Source organism: Motacilla alba, chromosome 2 (assembly GCF_015832195.1).
Source record: "Motacilla alba alba isolate MOTALB_02 chromosome 2, Motacilla_alba_V1.0_pri, whole genome shotgun sequence".
Lineage (NCBI taxonomy): Eukaryota > Metazoa > Chordata > Aves > Passeriformes > Motacillidae > Motacilla > Motacilla alba.
Genome location: NC_052017.1, coordinates 25402533 through 25427534, shown reverse-complemented (window position 1 = coordinate 25427534; position 25002 = coordinate 25402533). Strand labels below are relative to the sequence as shown.

At 37.2% G+C, this 25002-nt stretch overlaps 1 protein-coding gene across 3 annotated transcripts in view; it reads right to left on the bottom strand.

Annotated features, from left to right (window-relative positions):
- The window catches only part of UMAD1 (UBAP1-MVB12-associated (UMA) domain containing 1), a 78839-nt gene that overhangs the window by 3504 nt on the left and 50333 nt on the right, over positions 1 to 25002 (bottom strand). For all 3 annotated transcript variants that reach the window (XM_038129177.1, XM_038129180.1, XM_038129179.1), the window contains exon 3: positions 14341 to 14426. In XM_038129177.1, coding sequence (XP_037985105.1) covers positions 14341 to 14426 — 86 coding nt within the window. The remainder of the gene's footprint in view (positions 1 to 14340; positions 14427 to 25002) is intronic.

Here is a 25002-nt window from a genome sequence, read left to right as displayed (position 1 = left end):
AGGCTATGTCACAGCCAGCACTGTTTTGGGTGGCACTGTTTGGGTGTGCTCCGCCACAGCCTGCTGGGACACAAGGGTTAATGACTGGTGCTGCACTGAAAGGGGCCCTCACTTGGAAGCTTTTGTTCATACTCACAGTTATTTGAAACCTAAGGCTTAAAATAAACTTCCCAAGATCTGTTACCATCATGTCACAGGATAATGCAAAATTTCTGAAGGTTAAGAAGTTTATTAAAAGGAGTGACTGCTACATACAGTTACTCACCTAACTGGTTATGATCCAATACACAAGGAAAGCAACATCCTCCATGCTGCTGTTATACTGGTATGGCTGTTACTACAGAATTCCTACAGCTACAGTTTACAGATATGTCTTTATTTTCCCTGTCTTTTCTTTTCTCAGTTCTCCATTTTTAGACATAGTTAACAGCTCTTCAGAAAGCTACATGCAACAGCAGAGGCAACAGCTGATAGAAAAGATTTCTTTTGGCTTTCCTTACTGATTCTGGTACCTTTAGAGGACAGGGAAAACAGGAAAGCTAGCAGTGAAGTCAGGAAGATAGCCTGCATAGTTTTATTCCAGCTTTCCAAGCTGTGAGCAAAAAAAAAAAACATGGGCAATAGTACTGGAAGTCTGTAAGTTCAGGAAAAACATTAAAACCTCTTGTACTTTTCTCATCAGCACAGTACAGTTATCTCCAAACAGCTCTCCCTTTAAGAGGCATTAGCTTCTGTGGCTGCTCATTGCTAACATTTTGAGAGAAGTCTTCCTTCTTGCCAGGGCCCAAGGTATGTGTTAGAACAGAAGTCATAAACATCTTCTGGTACAGACATATTCTCTTGCTAAGAACACTGCCAAATAGACAGAACAGTTATTTATGTTAATATTCATCTGAAAGAATGCCTCACAACACTTCAGATGAGTCCTTAAATTTGTTGCTGCTGTAAACTTAAAAACTTCTCTTAATTTCTACTCTGCATGAATTTATTCTATTCCCTCTTGAAAGAAAGAACTTGTGGATCATTTACTGAGGTGCTGGTATTTGCTTGTCTTTCATCATTCCCATATTCTGAAGGGAAGCCAGAAAGCCCCAGTTGAAAAACTGGGTTACATCTAGGAATCAATTAAACTAGATCTTCAAAGACCTTTCTGTCTCACTCCCCTCCCACATTTCAGGGGAAAATGATCCCTCACTCACTGCCCTATTCCCATCATTCAGATGATAATCAGAAATCCTGAGAATCTAATGTTTATTTTGATTGGCAAATTATACTTTTATGAACACCTGTTTATATCTCAATTATCCCCCAAGCTGGGTGAACACAATTTACAATGCAAATTAGACCATCACGTGGCAAAACTAACTTCAAAGAGGGGGAAAAAAGTCAGAGCAAGAACAAAGCACCTTGGATCTTTTTTCCACCATAAACCTTACAGTTGTTAGAATGGTGCTAAATAGGCAGACCCAGAAATTAAAACCCTTTCTGTACATAGCAGATACAATATACTGACAGTGATGGAACAAGGACTAGCTTTGCTAACTCCCAAGTCCCACTCCATAGTTGAAAGCAAGACTTCAGTAAGGAAGGATGAATGATGTTAGAATTATTTTACTGTGAAAGCATCATTTTACCAAACTCAATCTCTGCATACTGTCAGTAAGGTTCTTAATAGTCTTAATAGGTTATGATACTATTTGAATTGTCAAAATAGTATCAGAAAGAAAGCCCAAAATGGTTGACATAAACATAGTACTGGTAAGTCAGAAACAAAGGAAAGTGTCAGGTCAGTTTAACAAATGCCATGATCTTATCTTAATTCCAGTGGTCTTTGGGTCTTACTTTACTCAATCCCTTATGAGAAGGTCTTGGGCCTAATATGACAAGATCTGTCCACATTGTAAATGAAAAAGGAGTCTAGATTTTCTATTTCAGTTTCACATTTAATCCACTACTGTCTCTCCCATGAAAACAGTTATTTTTCATGATCTTAAAAAGTTTGCATTCACTTTTTCGTTTATAAGAAATCACATTTTATATTACTTCTCTATATGAAGAAAAAAGTTCCTGTCCTGAAGAATTCAGGTAACAAGAAGCAATTTTTCAGTTCTGCCTGGAGCAGTCACCACAGGCAGTCATTGCCCTTTGCTATGCAGAGCTGTTTCTGAGCATTCCTGTAGTGATATTTAGATGTTGGCCTCCTGTGCAAGACCCTATCAAACTAGACATGTTTCTGTGCTTCCAAAACATGAAGATATCCTTTAATTGGGCTAAGATGTATTTCATCCATATGCTGGAGTGCCCACATGAGTGAAAATGCCTTGCTGAAGCCAGGCTCCCCAGCAGGCTTTCAGGTAATGTGATGAAGAACTGGACACTGTGGTGCAGAACATCAGCCACCCATGGGTGCCGAGGTCACTCCCAGTGCAAACACCAGCACAGAATGCTGTGATGCAACTGAGGTCAAGGTTATGAAATGCCTTATGCTTTATGCATGCATTCTTCAAGCATATATAGAACTGCAAGTCCTAGAGAATTTGATATTGCACATTAGTCACACTGGTTTCTACTGAACTGCCTAACTTACTTAGCCAGAGTACAATGCATTCAGAGCATATTATCTGGACATTAGCTAAACTAAGCACTGCCAAATGCTATGACACACAATCCTGTTATGAGAAATATTAATTGAATGGACCGAGAAGATCACTGATTTACATTTCACCATACACCAAGGAGTCAAAAAATTACTGGAAATAGTGAATCATGAGGTATCTAGAATTTATTTAGCACTATGCAGTAGTTATTGATGTATCTAGAAATGGAAATTGTCATATGGGATTGTTCCTCCAATGTGTTTTTGGTTGATGCTTTAGGGTACTCACTAGATGTCCTTAGAAAATTTGTGGGAACTCTGGAATGAGTATCTCCATTGATGACAACAATTCACTTTTCAAATAAAAATGGTAATGGCAAAGATGAACAGAAGAGGAAAGAAAAAATACTCACAAGGTTTGCATTCAAAAATTTAACCTAGGAGAAGAAAATCACAGAATCAATTAGGTTGGAAAAGACCTCAGGGATCATTGAGTCCAACCTATGGCCAAACACCACCTTGTCAACCAGACCATGGCACTGAGTGCCACGGCCAGGCTTTCCTTAAACACCTCCAGGGATTGTGACTCCACCACCACTCTGGGCAGTCCATTCCAATTTTAACAGCCCCTTCTGTGAATAAATTCTTTCTGATGTCCAAAATTCCTTCTGATGTCCATGCAGGAATAGTAAAACCTTACTGGCAGTAAGTAAAGTGCACAACATAATAATTTTCAAGTACAAAACCCCCAACCCAAAACATTAACACAAAACCACCCCAACACACCAGTAAGTATGTGACCTGCATCCCTACAGAACTATAGGGAAGGAACAAACCCACCTGGACAAGCACAATACAGATGCCCTGTGGTTTCAGAAAACCACATGTGAATAATGAGAGCTGCTATTCTTTCAAGGTTCACTCAAAATTTTAATGATCCCTCCCCTCCAGAGACTCAAAAAAAAAAGCTATTCTTAGCTGGGAGAGCAAAATTAGATATAAGTGCTGGAGACCTTGCAGTAGCTTGTTGCTATATCCAAATTTCTTCTGGTTGCTTGCTTGCTTTCTTAGCAGAATTGCAGTGTCTGGGATTGAACAGTGACCAAGGACTGGTGCTCTCAGGGGTTGCAGGAGGGCAGACCTACAGGCTGAAAGGTTTGGGTTAACACTGAGTCCTTGGAGAGGCTTTTAAAAGCAAGAATGGTTCTCAGTGGAAATCAGCTTTCCCATTTGCTTTGGGCTCTAGTTTCGAAGCTTCTTATGAAACTTACTTTGTAATACAGCAGCAATTTGTCTTTCTTAAAGACCTCCTGCTACCTGTACAAGTTTATCAATACTGCTATTCAGAGTAAAATAGAACCAATTTTTAAAATAAGAGTTTAAGAATATTTAAACTAATCTTTTACATACATTTTAGGTATTTTTCTTTCTCCTCTAGAGCATGCTTTTCAGCTGTTTCTTAACTAGAATGGAATCAAGGTCAGGTTAACGTCACTGAAATCTTAAAGAAAAAAATTCTAAAGAAACCATGAAAAGAGGCTCTGACATTCTATTTTTCTTTATTACAGCAAAACTCCTCACGTAGTATCCTGGCCTGCAATGAACAGCAAGGAAATTTTTGCTATACCACACTTTAGTATCAACACTGATGTACATTTCTGAATCCTTATTGGCATTAAAGCAATTGGAAAAGTGTAATTACTAGAACAACTCTATGGTGTAAATGCAGAATAAACTTGCTGTAATTAGATGTTATTCTTACCCTCTAAAACAGCCATAAAACTGGTAATCTCTGTAGAGGGGGAGAACTGCAAGGTTGCCATTTGAACTCTGGATACTCTGAATGTTCCACGGTTAAAGTGTATTAATGTAAAAAAAAATTTACACTTTCTGTAAAAAAGATGTTTTTTTCCAGAAACAGAACTATTTTTCTCAATAATCCTAGTAAATACTGGAGATGACCGTGAGTTTTATTTATGAGAACTTATAGAATTTAATTCTACCCTGAAAAGTACCCTAAAGTACCACAAAAGACTTCAAATCTAGTGTCTAAACCAACTACCTTGTTTTGCCATCCTAGAAAAAAACCCTGATTTTCTTCATTACCAATTCTGCAAACTGAAACCAGTACAAGATGAAGGTTATGGTTTTACTAAATTCCTTATAACAATACATCACAAGAAATATTTTGAGGGGGGGTTAGTGATAAATTTAGTAACTATATTGAATATAATCAAAATTGTACAATGATATTTTTATTTCTAATTCCTACTTTTATTTCTTTATTCCTAACTCCTATTACTTATTTCATTTAGTAATTATTTGATGACAGAGAACCAAAGCATCTCAAATGTGGGCATCTATAATGGGAAACTATTAAAAAAAAGTTCTAAAGTTTTATTAAAAATTATAAGGCTTAATTTCCCACCATTAAGTAAAGTAATATGCTCTTATCTTTCCTTCTATCCCAACCCATTTCACCACTGTTGGGTCTGATAATTGAAGACCTGTATCAATACTCATGCCCCCTCAATAGCAGGGTTCCTTTCCTTGCTGCCTCCCCATTCCTCTCTGGAGGCCCCTGAGTTTTAGGGCACCACCTTTACAGTGCAGTCCCCTCTGCAACACAGTTATTGTAATAAAAATTATCTTAGAAGAAAGACAGGGGTGTGGGTTCAACAAGGAACAGTTTATCTAGATCCTCTGTTCCTTCAAAGTACTATGCAAGCTATTCATAGCAAAGACCTCAACATAATAAGCAACATGAACAATATTTAGTATATTGTGCTTCTGCCACTGCCAGGAAATGGTACTAACAAGGCCAGATTTTTTTTCCTTTTTTTCTGTAGCATGTGTGCTGGAAGATTAAAAAGTTAATGAAAATTACTATAAGAAGTGAAATGCAAGCCAGAAGAACTGTCACTGAAAATGCACACAGCTCTAAACATCCAGCACTGCATTCCCCAACCACAAATCAGAAGTGAAGGACAAGTCAATATATTGCAAAATGAACAGGCAAGTCTGATAAATGCTGATAATGGATTTGTTTTGTAACTTCAGCATCATCCAGAAGCACAAAGCATTTACAGTTACTTTGCTGCTACCTTCATTCATGATGTAATGAAAAATTCAGATAACTGACTTTAAACATAGGCTGAGAATATACCAAGACATTAATTTAATATAAAACTTTATCAGCATAATTAAAACAAAAAAAATTAAATTAAAAAACAGTATTTAAATAATTTGTTTTAATTTAGCAGCTACATTTCATCGATGTACTTAGTGACAACAAGATGTGGTATTTTCTCTACTGCTTCAGGGAAAAAAAATATCCTAAAGACTTTTGGGAGTTTGATCTTTTGAACAGCAGAAGCTTAGACTAACTGGGTCTCTGCATTCATGTCTCTCTATCTCTTGTTCCCAACCCCTGCTACTGTAGAAGCTCCAACAGGGTAACCTGCTATGGTAGGAAAAAGATGACAGCTTCTCTGAGATGGTAGATGCCCATGGAGCAGAACCTCTGAAATGAGGGCTAATACTGCATTCTCTCATTACTGCACTAAGTGTGTGAAAATCCAAGGATTTGAATGCAAAAGAGAGCTGTCTACCAAAAAAAAAAAAAAAAAGGAACTTTGACAATTAAACAAAAAGAAAAACAGTAAGAAAATATTTAGCGAACATAGTTGCACACAAAAATAAAGCCAATACATTTCCCAGCAAATTAGAGCAACTGGGAAAAGTATAGATCAGAAGGTTGTTTTGTTGTTGGTTTTGGGTTTTTTTTTTAAGAAAAGGAAATCTCTCCTTGAATAACTGAGGGAGTCAGCAACATCAATGAAATATCTCCCTAGATTGTCAATATCAGTAAGAGAAAAAAGACAGAGGGGTAACAATTTCTATCAGAGGAAAGGAAAAGAAATTTATCTTGGATTTGGTTTTCAGAAAAGAAGATAAGTAGAGGGAACAGAAAAAAATTACTAGTCTGAACTCAGGTCAATCTTCCTCCAGTAATACCTGGGAACAATACCCTCAGCTGTGCTTCCAAGCGTTTTGTTAAATAACTAAACCCATGGATCTTAAAAGGATTATTACAAAGATGCATGAATAAAAATTGCTGCACCAAATGCTATGTTCTGAGGTTTTTATCATGCTGCTTAAATTCCAAGCATGTGGCAAGACTAGCAATATGTCCTGTTTACAAACTTAAAAAAGCAAGTATCTTCTCATACAGCTTTCCACCTGCTCTCTCCATAGAGATCTGGGTCAGTAAGAGAAAGGAAGGATGGGTATTTGACTTTAATTTTCTCCATAAACAGTCTGTACCCGGAACACTTGTCAACACCACCTTCAGTAAACAGGTTACCAGGAGCCAGAGTTTGTAAAAGCTCCAGTCTACAAACAGCAACAAGGCTGAGTTGTCCTCAGCACTGACTGAGCAGGCTTTTCAGATTCAGGAATAAAAGTGTCATGACTCTTAAAGCAGCAAAAGGCTAATTAATTAATTAATTAAAAAGAAACTAACACTGGTCCACCTCTTTTAAAAAAGGTGGCATCTTTGACTCTCCTTGTTGTCTATGAATGGAAAATAACTGAATCACAATGAAAAGGAAGAAGGGTACATTTTTTTTTAAAGATAGATCTGCTTTCATCTAGCAGTACTGTTAATCACATTAAAACAGTAGAAACATTCTTAAAATTTGTAGTACTGTGGAAGCAAAGAAAATTGTAAACAAATAACTTACATTTTATTTTGTATTTTTCAAAAGTGCTTTGGAACAAAATTTGAATATGTGTTTCCCAATGCACAGTCTCTCACAAGAAGGACAGGAGCTGGGAAGTTCCGATTTGGTTTTTTTTGAAGGTGAAAATTACAGCAGAAGTACATTGTAGCAAAAGGATCAAACAACACTGATGGAAAGTACAGAGCAACATATTCCTGTCTTACCAATATTAGCATTCTGGGCTGAAAAGGGACAATTTTCACGTCATGTTTTCTTTCATTAAAATGAACTGCCCACTGCCATTTGTGGTGAGTTTTATGTTTGATTATTCTTTTCCCTCTGAAAGTGGCAGTGCAACTAAGCTGAAAACATTGTTGTTTCCCTTACTTGCTGTTTAGAGTAACTGCTAATGAGCTAGCTAGCTGAGGTTTTTCACCCACCATTTTATGCTAATATTGTAAACATCACTGTACCATATTCACACACAGATTCATCAAGTGATGTATGATCTACATGGCATTTTAGATCAATTTTAATACTGGGAAAGCCCAGCAGGTTTGCTCTGAGAGGCAGAATGACTAACTGATCGATTTGTTGACAGCAGCAAAGTGAACCAGCATTACTGGCTTTTAGTCTAACCACATGTATTTGGGCAAGAGATACAGGATAATCAGTAGTTTTATCTGGGATTAGCTAGTCAGAAGATCCCAAAATTAGAGAAAGGCTAAAAAATGTGATGAGAACATCTGGGCACCTAGTTTGAGCATCTCTTGCTACAAATAACCAATCAATGTAACTGAATAAGTAAGCAATTAAACCAGACACAGAGTGAGTCTCTGCCCAAACTAAATAGGGAATTATGCATAGTGTGCTTCTGCATACATGTGCCTTGATCTCCATTTGGTGTATATGTCTGAAAATCAGGCCAACTATAGTACTTTATGAAAATCAAGCCAACTATACTATTTTATGAACTTTTTACGTGTGTGTATATACTTTGCTATCTACGCACTGAAATATGAAAATATACCATGCCTGTGTGTCATTCTTTCCCTTCAGGATGTCATTTTGTCTTCTGTTGCTCAAACCTCACAAATTGTGCAATCTGACTGCAGCACTGACTCCAGACTCCACAGGCAGGGCTGTGGGAGAGGGGGCTGCTCCAATCCATTTGTTGTGTTCACGTGTGTTTGCTGGCCAGACAGAACATTCATGTCCCACCTTGGAAGACTGTAAGGCTTCCTCAGTTCTTGTACTGAAATCTCAGCTGAAGTTACACAAAGGGTTTAACAGTATTTCACACTTGCAAAGTGCTATAGAAAAGTGTAAGACAGCACTGCATTACATTTTTTTTTAAATGAACTGTTTTCTAAGTTCAGAGAGGAAGTTGGTGACAACCACGTCAATTCACATCTCTCAATTCCCACTCAAGTTCCCTATATCTAAAAATAGAATGCTTTCCTTTAAAAAAAAAGGCAATGGACATAGTATTAATGATGCTACTGTGATTACTAAGTATCTGAATAACCCCAGCTAGGTATTGTGTTACAGAAACAAGTCCAGCTATTCACCTTAGAATTGAGAAAAACCCTACAAGGTGATAGTCTTGCAGGACACCCTGGGTCTTACTGGCTGACCCTGGGTCAATAGCTTGCACAAATCACAGTTTATAAAATGTTGTTTGTGAGGTCACTGCAACTAATGCTTTGTGACATGAGAAGCAGACTTTCTCATATATGTACATATACCTAAAATATTTATACATAATGTGTGTACAAACCCTTCCCTACCCCCCGAGTTGTCCAGCTGTTGTCCAGTAAGGGCAGACAAAATCTCACTGGTCTACAAGTTCTGGAGATCTTCCCAGAATGACAAATATTTTTGTAAAATATTTTGGTAAATTATCTAACAGATAGTAATAAGAACATTATGATATAATGAATCTTTACAAAGTAAATATGTTATTGCACACTAAAAGTTGTAACATGTAATAGTAAAATGTAATAGCTGTAATATGCAATATTTGATTTTTTTTAGCTGAATGGGCTATTTACCTTCGTTCCCAGTAAGATCACAAGCATATACTGTGCCTTTCTTATCATATGCCAGCTCTACTTCATATGCACTTTGCACCTGTGGCTGCACATGGATTCCCCAATGAAGTCACAGCTATTTACCATACACACAAAGGATGAAGCTAAGAAAGGTGATGTCCATTGCAGCTGCCAAGGTTGCACACGAGTCATTCTTATTTAAAGATAATGTTAAAACTTCACTTCTTTACAGCTTATGATCATGCATGATAGTTGAGTAAAACATAAGATCTTTCTTCTGATGATACCAGCTTCTCTTTTCAGAGAAAAGTATATGCTTGATGACTTGCTGCAGACAGTCTTATTCCAGTCCCTTCTAAGAGTGGATAATTTCATTAAGTGATTATTGCTTACATACGCAGTTAAGAAGAGAGAAAATATGGACCAACATGCTTTACAGGTTTTATGTATGAAAAAGAAGATCTTACAGTTAATATGACATATGACAAGCAATTAGTCTAACCAGGCCATGACTAGAATTCTACCTTTTAAGAGCTTCTAAAAAAAACCAAAAAAAACCCAAAAATAAAAGCCACCAAGCTAAGCAACATTTTCAACAGATTCTGGATTTTGTCAAAAGAGAGCAAACTAATCACAACTAATGTGATCACAAGAAATTTAAAATATAAACTGCTTTCTCTAAAGTAAATGTAGGAAATTTAAACTGATGCAACAAATCTAGCCCAGAACACCCTTCTTGTGATTTTAAATATGGGACTCCCTGAACCATAAACCAAGAGTTCGTAAGTGAACAGAGACATTATCAGTAATAACTCCTTTTCCAGTAACTTGTAAAAATAATCCAGACAGACAAACTTAAGGAAAAAACAGCGAATAATAGGTCTGACAGAAGCAATTCATTTTAATTGAAAAAAAAAAAAAGAAAACAAAATAACAGTAATATTATTCATGCCCTAGAATTATATCAGCTGATCTGCTCTAAAGGATATCCTAAAAGTCTATCAACTTCAGCAATACCTGTTAATTTCACTAGAAGGGTAAAAAAAACCTAAATTATTTTTCTACTGCTCTGTGGATTCTCAACTCTCATTATCTCTTCCTTGATATTTTATATCTCATAGTATTTCTGTCTTTCTCACTCATACGTCCCCTAACCAGATGTCTAGGAAACTGTTATTTACATCCATCCATCCTTCATACACAGCAGCTGTATAAAGGATGACTTTAATGAGTCAATGCCAATTCAGACATTAAAAAAATTCCTAATTTATTTAGATACTTGCCTTAAATGGTGCATACCTGTTTCTATATGCATAAAATCACAGCTAATTTAAAATTTACTTCAGGAACTTCTATCTGCTGTGTTCTCAGCTTTTAACAGCAAATTATGAAAAGAAAGGGCACAAGAATCATAGCAGAACTATTACAATTCATAAAGAAAACTAAGTCCTAAGATGATAAGATTCACAGCAAGGTATATAATTAGAATGGCTATAACAACAACATATAAATTAGATAATTATGGATTAAGCAATCCCTTGGGGGATTCTCTCTTGCCCTAGAAAACGTATAACAAGCTCCTTAGATAGAAGGCAATCACTATTAAGTGTTTGAGGGAGAAGTAGGACTATAAGGAAAAACAAAAACAAAAAAAAAGACACAGCAAGATAAAAATCCTAATTTAAAATTTAAAGATGGCTTTCATTTTTGGTAGTTTATTTTAATACACTTACTGGTCCAGTTTTCCCCCATTAAATCTGCTGACATCTGTTGGCTAAAGAACGCATGTCAGATTATCCAGAAGTGCAAGATCAAATAAACATGAACTGCTTTTTAAGGTGACAGTAGGGAGATACAAAACACTGCAGTGATTACCACAAATGGAATTTTTTTTGTTGTTGTTTCTTACATCAATGTAATAATCCCAGGTGTCCTGGACACCAGACATACAATAATCTTCATAAATCCTAATTCAAAGCCATACCATCTGTCAAAAATATTTTTATGTCTCCTAATAGATACGCTACATAATTGCTCTCACAGTAGGGCAAAAATACATGGTTGTACTAATTTGCTTTACCAATTGAATAGCTCATTATCAGAAATAACCCCACCACATTACTGGGGTCTCTAGCACTCTTCATTTATCAAAACTAACCTTTCCATTCTGCTATTTTCTATAACCTCAAATTCCCAATGAAAGCAGATAAAGATTGAATTATCTGAAAATTGTACTGTAATAATGGAAAAATCACAGGCATAAAAAAAAACCTCCAAACCATAGTGTCTCTTTCTATTATGATTGTGTTGCACTTAAAATTAGCTTTGTATTTCATGGTCACTAATTTACCAATTTAGTCACTAATAAGACTAATCTAAGTTCTCGGCCCTGCAGAGCACTAACCATTTTGGACCCAATCCAGAAAAGCACTTAAATGTGTGTGTGACTTTTAGCTCATGAGCCTGAAGCAACTTCAGAGGGATCAGACATGCTTGATTAGGCCCAGAGCACTCATTCCCCTGCTGGACAACAACACATCCCCCTAGGACTGACCAGCACCAGGAGATGACCCTCCCAACCCCCTGTCCATACTTGTGGAGATGGAGAGGACATTCCATATGAGAGCTTGTTCAAAGCAGGAGCTTCTGTCTGAAGGACAAAAGAAACTCCAAGGAGTTTCTAATGACTGCAATTGCCCTAACATGCATGCAGTATCCAAACAGCTGAAAACAACCCTGACTGAGGTATGGCAGGGGTTGCAAGAGGTTCTGTTACGCGTTCCTAGTTGCAGCAAGACCATCTTGATGTAAACTTTTATTTGTGCATTGGTTTAAATAATTTATACAAGATTATACAAATATACGAACTTGACAATTCAGTGATTGAACAGCAAACAAATCCAATAGTACCTAAGGAAATGGGAAATTCCAAAGATGATGGCCGTTACCAAAAAACAACCAGAAGATAATTTCTTCAAAAAATCAAACTCAACCTCATTTCCCCTTTGAAAATCCATGAACAAAGTATTACTTCATTCTTCTTTAAATCACATTTCCAAAAGCACTTTTTATGTTCCACAAAGTTCATATCTAATAAGTAGTGAAACAGTTTATATTTAAAAATAAAAGCAGGTTTCCAGCAACTGAAATGATGAAGCGGTTCATGAACTAAATGTTCTTTTGTTTAGTTGTGCATGATAAATATCAAATGCCACTTTGCAGTAACAACTATATTTTAGCATACTGTTCTATGTTTACCAAAAATTTGTGTTTTTATATTAACAAGGTTATTATTTCAATTGATGTGCTATGTCTCTATGACATATTGAATATGTAATACAGTGCTTTTCCAGTTTCTCTAAATTGGTAAATTCTCCTACTGATTTACAAAAATATACTCACCATTGTAAGGGGGAACATTACTTTCCTAATGGCCAGAATTATCCATTCCATGATTCACAATTATTCTACTCAATTTGAGAACTTGAGAATTCCTTTGAGTAAATGTGAAGTCCAAATACTGAAATCTAGATAGGAATGAATTGCCTAAATAGTGCTGGATCTTAATTTAACTGATTCTGTCACAAGCCAGTTCATAGGAGTATTTTTGTGACGTGTAAGTATTTTAATAGAAAGGTGAAAATATATCTTAGTATCATTTTCACTGTAATATCTGCTATGTTATTTTGAAAACTTTGCTTCTTTTCTCTAACTCATAAAACTTAAAATCAATACAAGTTCCTCTTTTCCTGAAATTCCACAGAACTGAACAAACCGCTGAGGCTCGAGTAACTGGCAGTTCACCATCCTCAGCAAGAACATCACATTAAGGGAAACTACGTTTGTCCAGTAGATAACTACAACATCAATTAATTGCACTGCCCAGATCTGCAGGACTTCAGTTGCAAAACACCCTGGCTCAGATGTGGATCTAAAAGCCAGACTAAAACTTCGCAATTGGTTGGAATTAATTCATACTTTAACATTATCAGAAGGCAAATGACTCATTACTTACAATAAAGTAAAGATTTCTGTACAGGACACAGTTTTAAGTTTTAAATTGGAAAAGAAGACTACAGGCCACACATAGACACAGACCACTCTTAGAGATGGAAAAATTGTCACACAAACCTCTACTATACCAAGGGACTTAGCAATAATAAACAGTGAAATAGCATTGAAAACAGACAGACAGACACACACTGTTAGTACCAAGGTGAGATATGGGAAAAGGAGACAGGATAGGTTAAGCAAAATAAATGAACCATCACAAAAGCACAAGTACAAGCCAAACATCTTCAGTCACTTTGCAAATAGCTAAAACTATATGGCAGCGGAAAACAGGCCCATACTTGATACAAAAACATTTTCAGAGTATGTGGAGAAGACACATCATATGCAGAAATATTCTGAAAAGCCCTCGCCTGTAAGCATGTATCAAATATCAAATATCAAATCAACCAAAGAAAAAGAAGTTCAGATTTACAGCCACACAGCAGAGAAACAGAAAGGAAACACACAATAAAGACAGTCTGTTATACTCTCATGATTACATGTTACACATAATGGTAGTTGTGGAAATAGATGGTTTCTGTAAATGTGTGACATTTGCCATCACTACTCACCACACTAATGCTTCTCTGCAATTCATTAACATTCTTGCTACAGTTTCATGCTTGCACAACTCAAGTATAAAAATAAGATATGCAGCAATACCATACAGCCCAGACTTCTACTATTTCCTTTTCAAATCCACAGCAATGGGCTTCATATTATTGCCATCTAATTAACAGCAGTGCTGCTTTTATGACAGATGACAAGGAAGGCTCAGAGTGACTCAGCCAATGGAAGATGTGAATGTGGTGAAACCATCTTCTGTAGGACATTCTTCTGAAACCAACTTCTGCTTCTTAAATGAGTTGCTATTGAAGTTTCATCATGTATGCATAAGGAAAAAGTCTCCTACCTGTGAAGGTTGACTGTACATTGGTCTAGTCTCCGGAAATGAAGTTTTATCCTTTGAGTCTCTGCTTTGATCATCAGCTGTGTCACCTACCAAAGTTAAAAAAAAAACCCTTTTAAATCATTGAAATCATTCATTCACTTTATTTTACATAAAGTAAGAAAACCTCTTCAGTCTTCCTAAAATCAAATTATACCCTGAGAAAGGGGACTCTGTTGTCACATTTATATTTACAATTTTGAACATGAGAGAAAATGAGAGAACTGAGAAATTTTGAACATAAAGATAAAAATGTTGAGAAGTGATCTGCAAAACCAGGGAACAAATCTGTATCAATTATTTAAAGGAAAAAAATCTTGAGGAAAAAGGGAAGAAAAAATAAAAAAGCAGGGCCCCTATTTTTGCATACTTTAGGACCATTAGGTTCTAAGAATTAGCAAATGGTACATAGCAGTGTGACTGTGTAGTGGAAAGGAGATACCAGGTGCACATCCATCACATCCCAATCCAATGTCAGGCTAGAAGCACTGTTACTCTATCCTCATTTGTAGCCTCATTTCCACATGGCTGATATCTGTGCATGAGTGCAGAGAGAGAGACAAAGCATTCTGAGAAATGGCCTGGTTTTGACTGTATGGGGACAAAGACTGCTTGGCAGGCTGGGCACTAATCTCCTCCCATTGCACACATGGGGCTACCTCTGCCCAGGATTTTACTGAGAAGACACAACTCAGTCTATCCCAAAAGCTGCAGCTGGCACTGATCTAAAGATGGGCAGATCACAGCAATAAACTAGAGACAGATTATTTTCACATTTATTTTAAAGACAGAAGGTACATTATCAATTTTATTTAAAAGGTAGAGGTAGTAAAAAAAAAAACAAAACTAAACCAGAATTTGTTTCTCAGATGTTGCAAAACAAACATCTACCTATCCTATCTTCTCCAGTTTTCTTTGTCAATGGAAGAGTGTACCAGAAGCTGTCAAGATTTTGCAGATTATCTCCTTCTGCTGTTAGTAGTAATCAATAAATAGTTTGTAAGAGCAGACAACTGAAAAATATTAAAGACTTAGTTACATAATTTTGGTTTTATTTTTATTTGAATTCATACTGCTTTCTGTAATGGCATATTTTGGAAGTCTGTATCTTTAAAGAGTCCTGCAGCAACAATTCAAAATATAAGGGTTCAAGTTACTGTAGTTTAACTTCTTTGCTAAACCAGTGGTTCTGGCTCCCCTATTCCATTTTTTTCAGAGGTTTATTTAGAGCCAATGCACCAGGCAGAAACCTTTGGAAACAGCAGCCAGCTTCTGCCCCTGCCCACTTAGGCTGAAAAGCCAATGACACTCAGGTCCATGCATATTTGTTCCAGACTGCCACGGCCCCCCAGGTCTGACTGGTCAGATCCCTCAAGTACAATGCAATATTTGGTAAAGTTTTTTATGAAAACAAGCACTAATATCTCATTTTTGTGTCTGCTTCTAATACCCAAGTATTATTCCTAGCAGTGTATGCAGAGAATCATCGTCATTATCTTTGTCACAGGTCTTTGATGCCTATTAATTTCATTAATGTCTACACTTTCCAAGGCCTTTTCTGGAGTTGAAAGATTCTTCTTAGTAAACTAGTAATTTTCTACATAAAATACTCCAAAGAACTTGTATTCACAAGAGCTATGAAAAAAAGTGGTGTGGGAGAACGAAGGAGATGGGGATTCAGTCAATGTTCCATTCCATTCCCAGTACCTTGAAAAGCACAATTTTAAAGCACCTATAAGATAACGAGGTAAATAACAGTTATGAAAATCATGAATGCTAAACAATTATTTTACATTTGTAATGAAGTAGAGGCCTGCAAACAAAAATTATTCTAAGCTTTGTAAATGCACCCTGCCACAGGGAGGTGTAAAAATGGTTAACAGATACAGGAAGAGGGCAGTAAGGCATATTTTTGGTACACTTGCTGTGGATGAGACTCCAAACAGATTTAAATTGTACCAAATTTAGGCTAGATCAGTTTCTCCAGGAGTAAGGCTACTTGAGCACTTTGAACAACCTAATGAAATGGTTTCTCTTAACAGTGGTAATCTCCAAAGGACTTCAGAGATGGGTTGAAGAAACATCTGCTGTGAATGGTTTCAATCATGCCAAGACAAGGAAGATTAATGACCTTTTTGTGCTCCCTTCTAGTCCTACATTCCATGATCAATGCAGGAGGAAAGACTCCACAGGATACCCTGTCCCTAGATCAGGGAGCTTAGCTGTGTGATGAAGACTTGTGAGGGTGGTAGGAGACTTCAGTGAGCTGGACAACAACTCACCAAGTGTGTGGGCAGTTGGTACCAATGGGACATATTGGGTGAAGTTGGGTGTTTACATAAACATACTGAAAAAAGTTACAGCGGGGATTCAATGAACACAGGAACCAACATTCTGCTCCTTGTCTTTACAAAGCATTCCTGAGAAAGCATTCCAAAGTTTTTGTATGAAAAAACACATTAAGAAAACCCAATGCATATGTGTTAATGCTATCCAGAATGTACTTTTTCCCTGTGATTAGTTTTCTTAAGATGAAAAGAGTCTTGGTTTGTAATCAGAACCAAAAGGTCATAAATGATCATAAGAAAGGAAGAATAAGTACAACTCATTTAGAGAGAAATGAAATTTTTTACTTAGAACTTTGTCATGCAGCTCCCAAAATTCACAAGCTCAGTATAGGAGTACCTGTATTGTTTCACAATTCAGAGTCTTTGTGAAACTGCACTTTAAGGCAGAATTTTTCTTTGTTAAAAAAAAAAATAAAATGGGGAAACTCCAACACCTTGCCAAATTTTCAGGCATACCATCCTGCAAGGATAAGCCATGACTCTTTGTACAGATTTTTATTATTTGAGTTAATGGAGTTAAAGCAGTGATAGGCAGCTGCCAAAGACACCAAACTGCCTAAGACATCCAGCAGGATGGAATGTTTTTCCAGATAAATTGGTATTTTCAGTGTATTTCTTTCACTAGTTCCTATCTCAAATATTCAACCAATTAGTCATCCTTATTTCTACTAGCCCAAATTATTAATTAACTGTGACATACCTCCCCAGCTCTATGAATTCCCAACCCTATCTAGCTTGCCATAGCTGACTCATCATGTTTAGCCACCCACAATGGTTAGTTTTTTGGGGTGTTGTTTTCGGGTTTTTTTGTGGTTCGGGGGGGGGGGGGGGTGTTTGTGGTTTTTTGGGTGTGGTTTTTTGGTTTTTGTTTTTTTGTTTTTTGTTTTGCTTGCCTTGGCTTCCCAGTTAAATCTCTTTCCTTAAGGGGAAGTCATAGTTTTTCTTTCCTCTTCAGGCTAAGCCTTTAAAATGCTTCCCTGTGGTCTGGGTTTTCCTCTTTTCCTCTGCAACCCTGTGATCTCCTGTTCTTATCCACCTACCACTATGTGAGGAAGGGGGATGATGCCAAACACCAAACAGACAGACCTCCATGAAAGCACAGACCTTTGGGTGCAGGAACTGTGGGTCCTTTTGAGCACTCCAAACATTTTAGTTGATAGCTTTTGACTGAGGAAAAACCACAAACAACCAAGCAACCCTCCCCTCCAAATATTGGGAGAAAACCCCCCAAAACAAACCCAAACAAGTTCTCTTAACACAATCTTGATGTAAATAGGCACACCACTATATTTTTTTCCAAACTAAGTAACTGAAATCTGGCTCTGAAGAAAGATCACAAATACATGACTTCAGTGGAAAGGGCCTCCATGAAGTCTTTCATCAGAACTGAAATTCATCAGAACTGCAAATACGTTTACAGGTAAGGGCAGAAGGACCATGGTAATCACCTAGCCTAAACTCCTGTAAAAATATAGGCCATAAGATTTCTTGAATTAATTTGTTTGAACTAGAGCAACTTTAAAGCTGTATTTTAATCAGGGGATAAAATTAAAAAATTACTTATTTTAAAAACCACTTAGAGTCTGGTTCATATAGTCCTTGGTTTAAGCATTGTGCAAATTTCAGTCATAAAACTCCTCTAGAAAATAAATCTAAGTCATATATCTAAAAATTATGTATACTGTTTAAAGTCTGTAAGAATTAGAAATGGAAGCCACTTCATGAAATGTAATATGGTTTAAATATCAGCAGCATAATCTGTAATATGCAGGACATTACTGGGAAAATTTATCAGGAAAAAACCAATCATGCCAATTGCTGTAAAATACTCCCTTCCTTACCAATGGGAAAATATTTAAAGTTTGAAAAGAAAGTAGTAGGCGTATTTATCCTACTGTCCAGATAAGCTTGTATTTCAAATCCTCCGTCTTGGGAGGCTGTTTCAAAGTTATATTAAGCCTTTTCCAGGCCCAAATAATCAGTGTTGCACTGAAAGATCACAAATACGTTTCTCCTTTCACTAAGCTGATGCTGGATTTTCACCAAAATTCTCCAAGTTCCACTGGTATCTTTTTCAAAGTAGTGCAGCCAGGTGTTCCACAGGAAAGAAATACCTAGTCCAGTCCTCAGTATATCCTATGTATATCCTCCCTCAGAACTCAGAGTTTTTGGTGTCTTCAGAAATCTGCACTCAGCTGCCTATCTGGACCTCAGCGAACTCTCATATAGAAAGGTTCACCCACAAGTTTGGCTTCTACTCAACAAGGAAGTGGTGTTTCTATTTATACTCTTTCCTCTTCCAGCATTTTGTTAACCTCAAGCTGTGTAGTCTCTTGATCAACAGACAACATTCAAAAGCCTAGCCCACCCTCAGTTTAATAAATTAAAACCAATTGTAAATGTACTTTATGATGTAGACTGCCATTTGTCCTGGCCTGTGTAAAACTCCTGTGTGAGACACTGAAGCACGTACAACACAGCAAGCAGTATCTAGCTACCAAATACATGGATTTTCAAATGTCACCTTCAGCTTCAAAAGGAAGACAGCTATTTTCCATTATACTTTAGTTAGTTGCTTAACTCTTTGTTGCCTGTCATAATCTTATATGTCCTGCATAGAGATGGCAAGAGCAAAGAATATTCTGGCTTCTACTTGTCAGCAAAAATACAAGAAGTTTTAAGAGAGGATTATTAAGATGTGAAAACAGGAGAGACTGACTCTGTGGAAGCATCAAAGTTTTACTACAGCTTCTTTTCCCTCTTTCTTATTCATAAATCTTCTACTCTCTCCCTGAGATAAGGAAGAAAGGTCAGACACAGCAATTTTAAGTTACCCTGCTCCAGGATAAACTAGCAGAACTTCAGGCTTCAGTCCATCAATACTGACAGTGCTTTCAATCTCAGCAGTTATTTAAGAAGCATTGTAATTCCCTCTGAACATCTGCATCTCAGGAGTCCCTGCAATGGCGCTTCCATGCAAAAAGGGCTGATAGCACCACTTTTTCAAGTCCTGCTCTCTTCTCTCTCTCCAGGTCTTTCAGCAGGGATGAAACATGTTTCTGCTCAGTCACTTCCAGGGTCTCACATTTTCCACTTACCAGCCAGTTTCTACCCAGCGAGTGAGCTGGGGACTGCACTGAGGTGGTGCCAGGGAACCTCAATGGCAGTACCCCAAACACAGAATTGTGCAGATTTTATGGGATCAAGACAACCAACAGAAGACAGGGAAGACAGAAGACCCGTAGAAATCTTTGCTAATGAGCACAGAAGCACTGAATGGTTTGGGTCGGAAAGGAACTTGAAGGATCATCTATTCCACCTGCCCTGAATGGATTGTACACAATAAGCTGTAAGTAATGTAACAGTTTGCATTGGTGGTCAACAGATGATTCAGTGATCCATCTGAAACAAATAAGGCACTGGCCAGTGCTGTCCTCTTCAATGGCACAGATGGGACATTGATGAATAGTTGGTTCCTCCATTTTCTTAAAAGTGGGACTATCATGCTGTTTAGTATTAGTGCTATAAAACTACATATTAATCTTCGTTATCATCCATGTGGGCATGGCCAAGACATTATAGCCTTATAAGAATATATATCTAGTTGGCAAAACAATGAAGTCATCCTAGTTTCAGGTCACCTCATCCTTGTTTCATATTAAAGCTTTTCATATCAACAGCAGTTTCATTTCAACAAGCTAATAATATCCCCTAAAAAAACCCAACATATCAGCAGAAAGATTCTCCACAGCTGCAACTTCCAGCAAAACAAGAGTTTAAGAGTTTATGCTGCATAAGGGTGAGTGAAAAGGAAGTCTGGCTAAGTCCATGCTGAGCCAGAGGTCTGGTAAGTGTTTGGCAGCCTTACATTGAGTTTCAATACTGTATTAAGAGGTCCTACAAATAAATCTTTGATAGGGGGTAGAACTTAACCAGTATCTTCTCTAATTCTCCTGATGAACCATGAGAAAAATCTATATAAGCCCTGCAATGAGAATCCTGAAACTGATTTCCTCAAACTTGTAAAAGGCAGGGGGAAAACTGTAACAAGGTAAACATTACCCCGAATGGTTTTGCATTTGCAGACATGAAGCAACAAGGTTCAGTCCTTTCCCAATTAAGAAGAATAGCAAATACAGCTACAGCACATGCCATTGGAGATTATGGGAGTGGCACTCCACATTGCCACCCAGTCCGATTTTGGTATCCCATCCTTCTGCAGGCATTCTTAATGTAGAGTCTCCATTTTCCTAAACAATTCTGTCAGGGTGTCCTCAACCTGCTCCCACTATCAAGATCATACTGAAACCATAGATTAAAAACTTCCCTATGAAAAATATTTTGTTTCCCCAAACAAAAGCTTTTTAGAAGATAGCAATAGAAAAACAATGTAAGAGGATTAGAGGCTCCTGTAGTTTTCATATCCCAGGTCTACATATTTTTAAGTTTGCAAAAAGTGTTTTATTTCTGTGCTTTTCTATATTTCCAACTACTTAAAAGTTTCACTTCTTTCAAAGTTTTCCTGAATCATGAAACAAAGGACCCTTAGTGTTTAGCTCTAACTCCATCTCCTACCACTTCACTGAGGCTAAATCCTTCCAACTCCTCCGACCCCCATTGAAAAGGTTCTCTTTTAAGAGGTGCCCAACTCTTCCAGAAAGCTGATGAATCCAAAGCCAAAGTTTCGTAGCAAAATTTTGGTTGGAAGGAATCCTGGAGATCACACCAGTCCAATCTCCAGTTCAGTTCAGGGCTAACTTCAAAGTGAAAGAAACTATGTACCTCAGGTTGTTTAGCTGAATTTTGAGGCTCCAAAGAAGGAGCTTCCTCAGCATCTCTCATCTCAGTTTTATCTATCCCTCTACTGCTTGTTACATCCAGGTTCACAATCACATTCAAAGCAAGCTGTAGAACTAATTAGTCCATGAGCCACAATCCCCTAATGAAATGTTATTTTTCTTTGGTTTTCGGTTATGAGACTGTCATGTCAAGCATAAAGAAATGCCAGGAATTAATCTCACTCTGATTCTCTGGTGTGATGCATCCCTGCAAGTACTTTTCATCTCTTATATGTACATGCCAGCCTTTCTCAGTAGTTCACCAAAACACTGAACTCCCTCACCACAGAGTATCTTTCCAGGGATCTTGTTTTTCCATTTTGCTATTTGGAAATGCTATTCTAGACTTCATTACCTTAGATACTGCCACACCTTTCTTATCAAGTTGTGCTATCAGAATGAGCAAGTGATGGGACTTACCAGCTACTCAATACAACCTTAGGACTGAAGCAATCAACAGTACAGATCCAAGTAAGGGCTTATGACACGTTCAGTCATTTTATAAGGAAAAAGTTGAAAGAAAAAGCTAAACAAGATAAATGTACATCTTCTAAGTCTTCTGACCCAAGATTTGTGCTTATCTGTGTGTGAGTGTGTGCCAGTGCCTTAGGGAAATCTCAAAACTATTCACTGCTCTTCTGACGTTCAACTGATACTGTGTGGATAAGCCCCCAGCATATCTATTGCATGTTGGTATTTATCATTAATATTGGCCCTAAAAAAAAAAATCAGCAAATCTGCCTAGAAGGTATAGATGAGATGCCACAGGCCAGTCTCTTCATGCACTAAGTCACAGTTCTTGACATCCCTAGAGAACCTCTAAATCTGTCATTTGCTTGAGCTGTCAGTTAAGCCACTCCATATCAAAGCAAATGTAACCTTCCAAGGCCAAGTGAGTCACACTCTTCTGGGGAAGCAAACAATTTAATTTACTTTTTTGAAAAGTTTTATAAATTGATTTGTTCTCTTTTTATTTTACACATAATCACTCAGTGATCCCTGATTGTCATGGTCAGCTAGACCAGCTCAATCATTCCACAGAACAAGAACATTGTTCTAAGACTAGGAATAAATCAAAAAGTCCCATACATTTTTAGATATTTAGAACAGTTTAATGTTAATTCATATAATCTCTTTCCACTTCACTCTCAAATCTGCTTCCTGGTAGTGGAAGATGTCTACACATAATCCAACTCTGCTATATCAACAGCCTGGTATGCAACAAGCACAAAAGAAGCCTCAGTTTGCAAGCTTAATTTTCTTCCAGGATTACAATCTCCCACTAGATCCTTTTTGCTTTTCCAAGGGACTGAGATAAAGACAACATTGATTCCCTTTATTTGTTCTATTTCTCTTGCCTAACTTTCTCTTGTTTACCTTTGAGAGAATATGACAGTCACAATCTCCACAATTCTTCCTGCGTTTTCTTTTTTTGCTTGTGAGGATGATAGAAAGTTTAATCTCAAAACAATAGAAGTCTTTACCTCTTCAGTTCCTGACGAATGGTAAAAGGCTTTGGGGAAACATCAGTAATAACAACAAACTCAGAGGAAGACAATAGTGCAGCTCATACAGAGTAGTGCTGGCAAGCAACCTCCCCTTTAACATGTTTTAGCAGCATCATTTCCTTGTCACTAGTTAATCCATCCTATAAAACCTATCCCAGATTACAGGCTCAGTTATTTTTCAAAGGTTTATATATATATATATACTGTAACATTCCACTTTTCACTATGAAATTAACATTATTTTAGTATCCCCACTTAACTATGACATTGGGACTCCCTTCTCCTGTTTTATTCATAATGTGGTCCAAAAGGCAATCCTGTCCAGAAAGCAAACAGCACACGCTGAAGCCCACTGATGAGGACAGAGATTTTCCTAGCACTTAAAAACCTGCTGCATGGTCTGCCTGCTCAGTGTCTTGGTTACACTGTGCAACTTGCATTTCAGTAGGTCCAACATGCATTAAATTTATTTGCCTGTCAAAAACTGAGGTGCTGATAGCCTGATATTTGCATATGAAGCTTGTTACATAAATGTAAATTATATTAGAAAACAAACAATGCAAATTTAAGCTGGTTTCCTATGGAATTAGATTTACATGACCCATCTTCTGTCCTTGATAACATAGGAAAACATTGTCAAATGTGGTTGAACAGAGATAGAAGATTTGGAGATATTTAGAATTTACAGACTATAACCATCTACAGCTGAGGAGTAAAAAGAGACTAGGTGTAATGCCCCAGCTGAAGGAAAAACCCATTGCTCTGTTATTCTTGGCCTGCTTGGTCAGTTGGGAAATACTCCTGTGGTTGGTCACTGTGAATGGAGGGAACACAAGGGAGGCCACTGTAATAATGCAGGGAAATGCTCAGGGCTGTTCTAGCAGGGTAGATGGACTAGGAAATCCTCAAGGAGATCCTTGATAAACTATTCCAGGGAACACTGCGTTTTATTCTCTTGATAGCATTTCAGCTATTTGAAACAAGAAATACTCTTTTTATAAAAAAGAGGAAGAGAGGAACAATCCCATCTAAAAATTTGTAAATCTATCAGTCGACTCATAGTAGGGCCACTTATGTCTTTGTCCCATGATGCACTGAGATGAACTCATGATCACACACAACCTCATCCCAATAAACAGCCTTCAAGTGAGCAGGTGCCTACAGCATTCACATTACTTGCTATACACCTTTTGTCATGTCGTCTAGAAACTCTGAAAGTATCAGAAGGCTGAATCAATACTCTGTGGGAGAAAATTGGTAATAGGACAGAACACATATTTAAGGTAACTTTTATGTATCACAGTTATGAGAAATCTCCAAAGTAATAATCATTTCTACCCAAACGTTTCCATCCTCTCAGAGGCATGGAAACCCCACTAATTTTGAAACAAGGTTAAGCAGAATTAATTTAAAACATAAAGACCATACACAAAGTTATATAGATACCCTGAAAGACACTTAATGCCTGCATGCCATACAGGCACAATACAACTGATGCAGAAAGTTAAATCATAATACCTAAGATTCTATTAGAAGGTTTACAAATACTGTGGTTCAAAAAATGCTCCCTCCCTGCTTTTTTTTTTTTTTTTTAAGTTATTTTTTAGACAGCAGCTTGGAAATCTTATGTCACTGTGACTATATAATGTCAATTCTGAGCAGAAAACCTTATGGCACTTCCACTGCTGTTTTTGCATTTCTGAAACATGCTTGTAGACTATTTCTGAACAGCATGGGCTTTTTTTTCTCTAAAAAGCATAAATTCTCTGCATTTTCTGTAGTGACAAGCACAACTTTATAATGGGTACAGAGAGGCTTTGAGTATTTTTTAAAAGGTATACCTACATCCAAAAGCAATCCCAACAGATTATTCAATAACAAAGTATCTCTGCTTCCATAACTCCTTGAAAAACTACTTTTGACTTACACTGT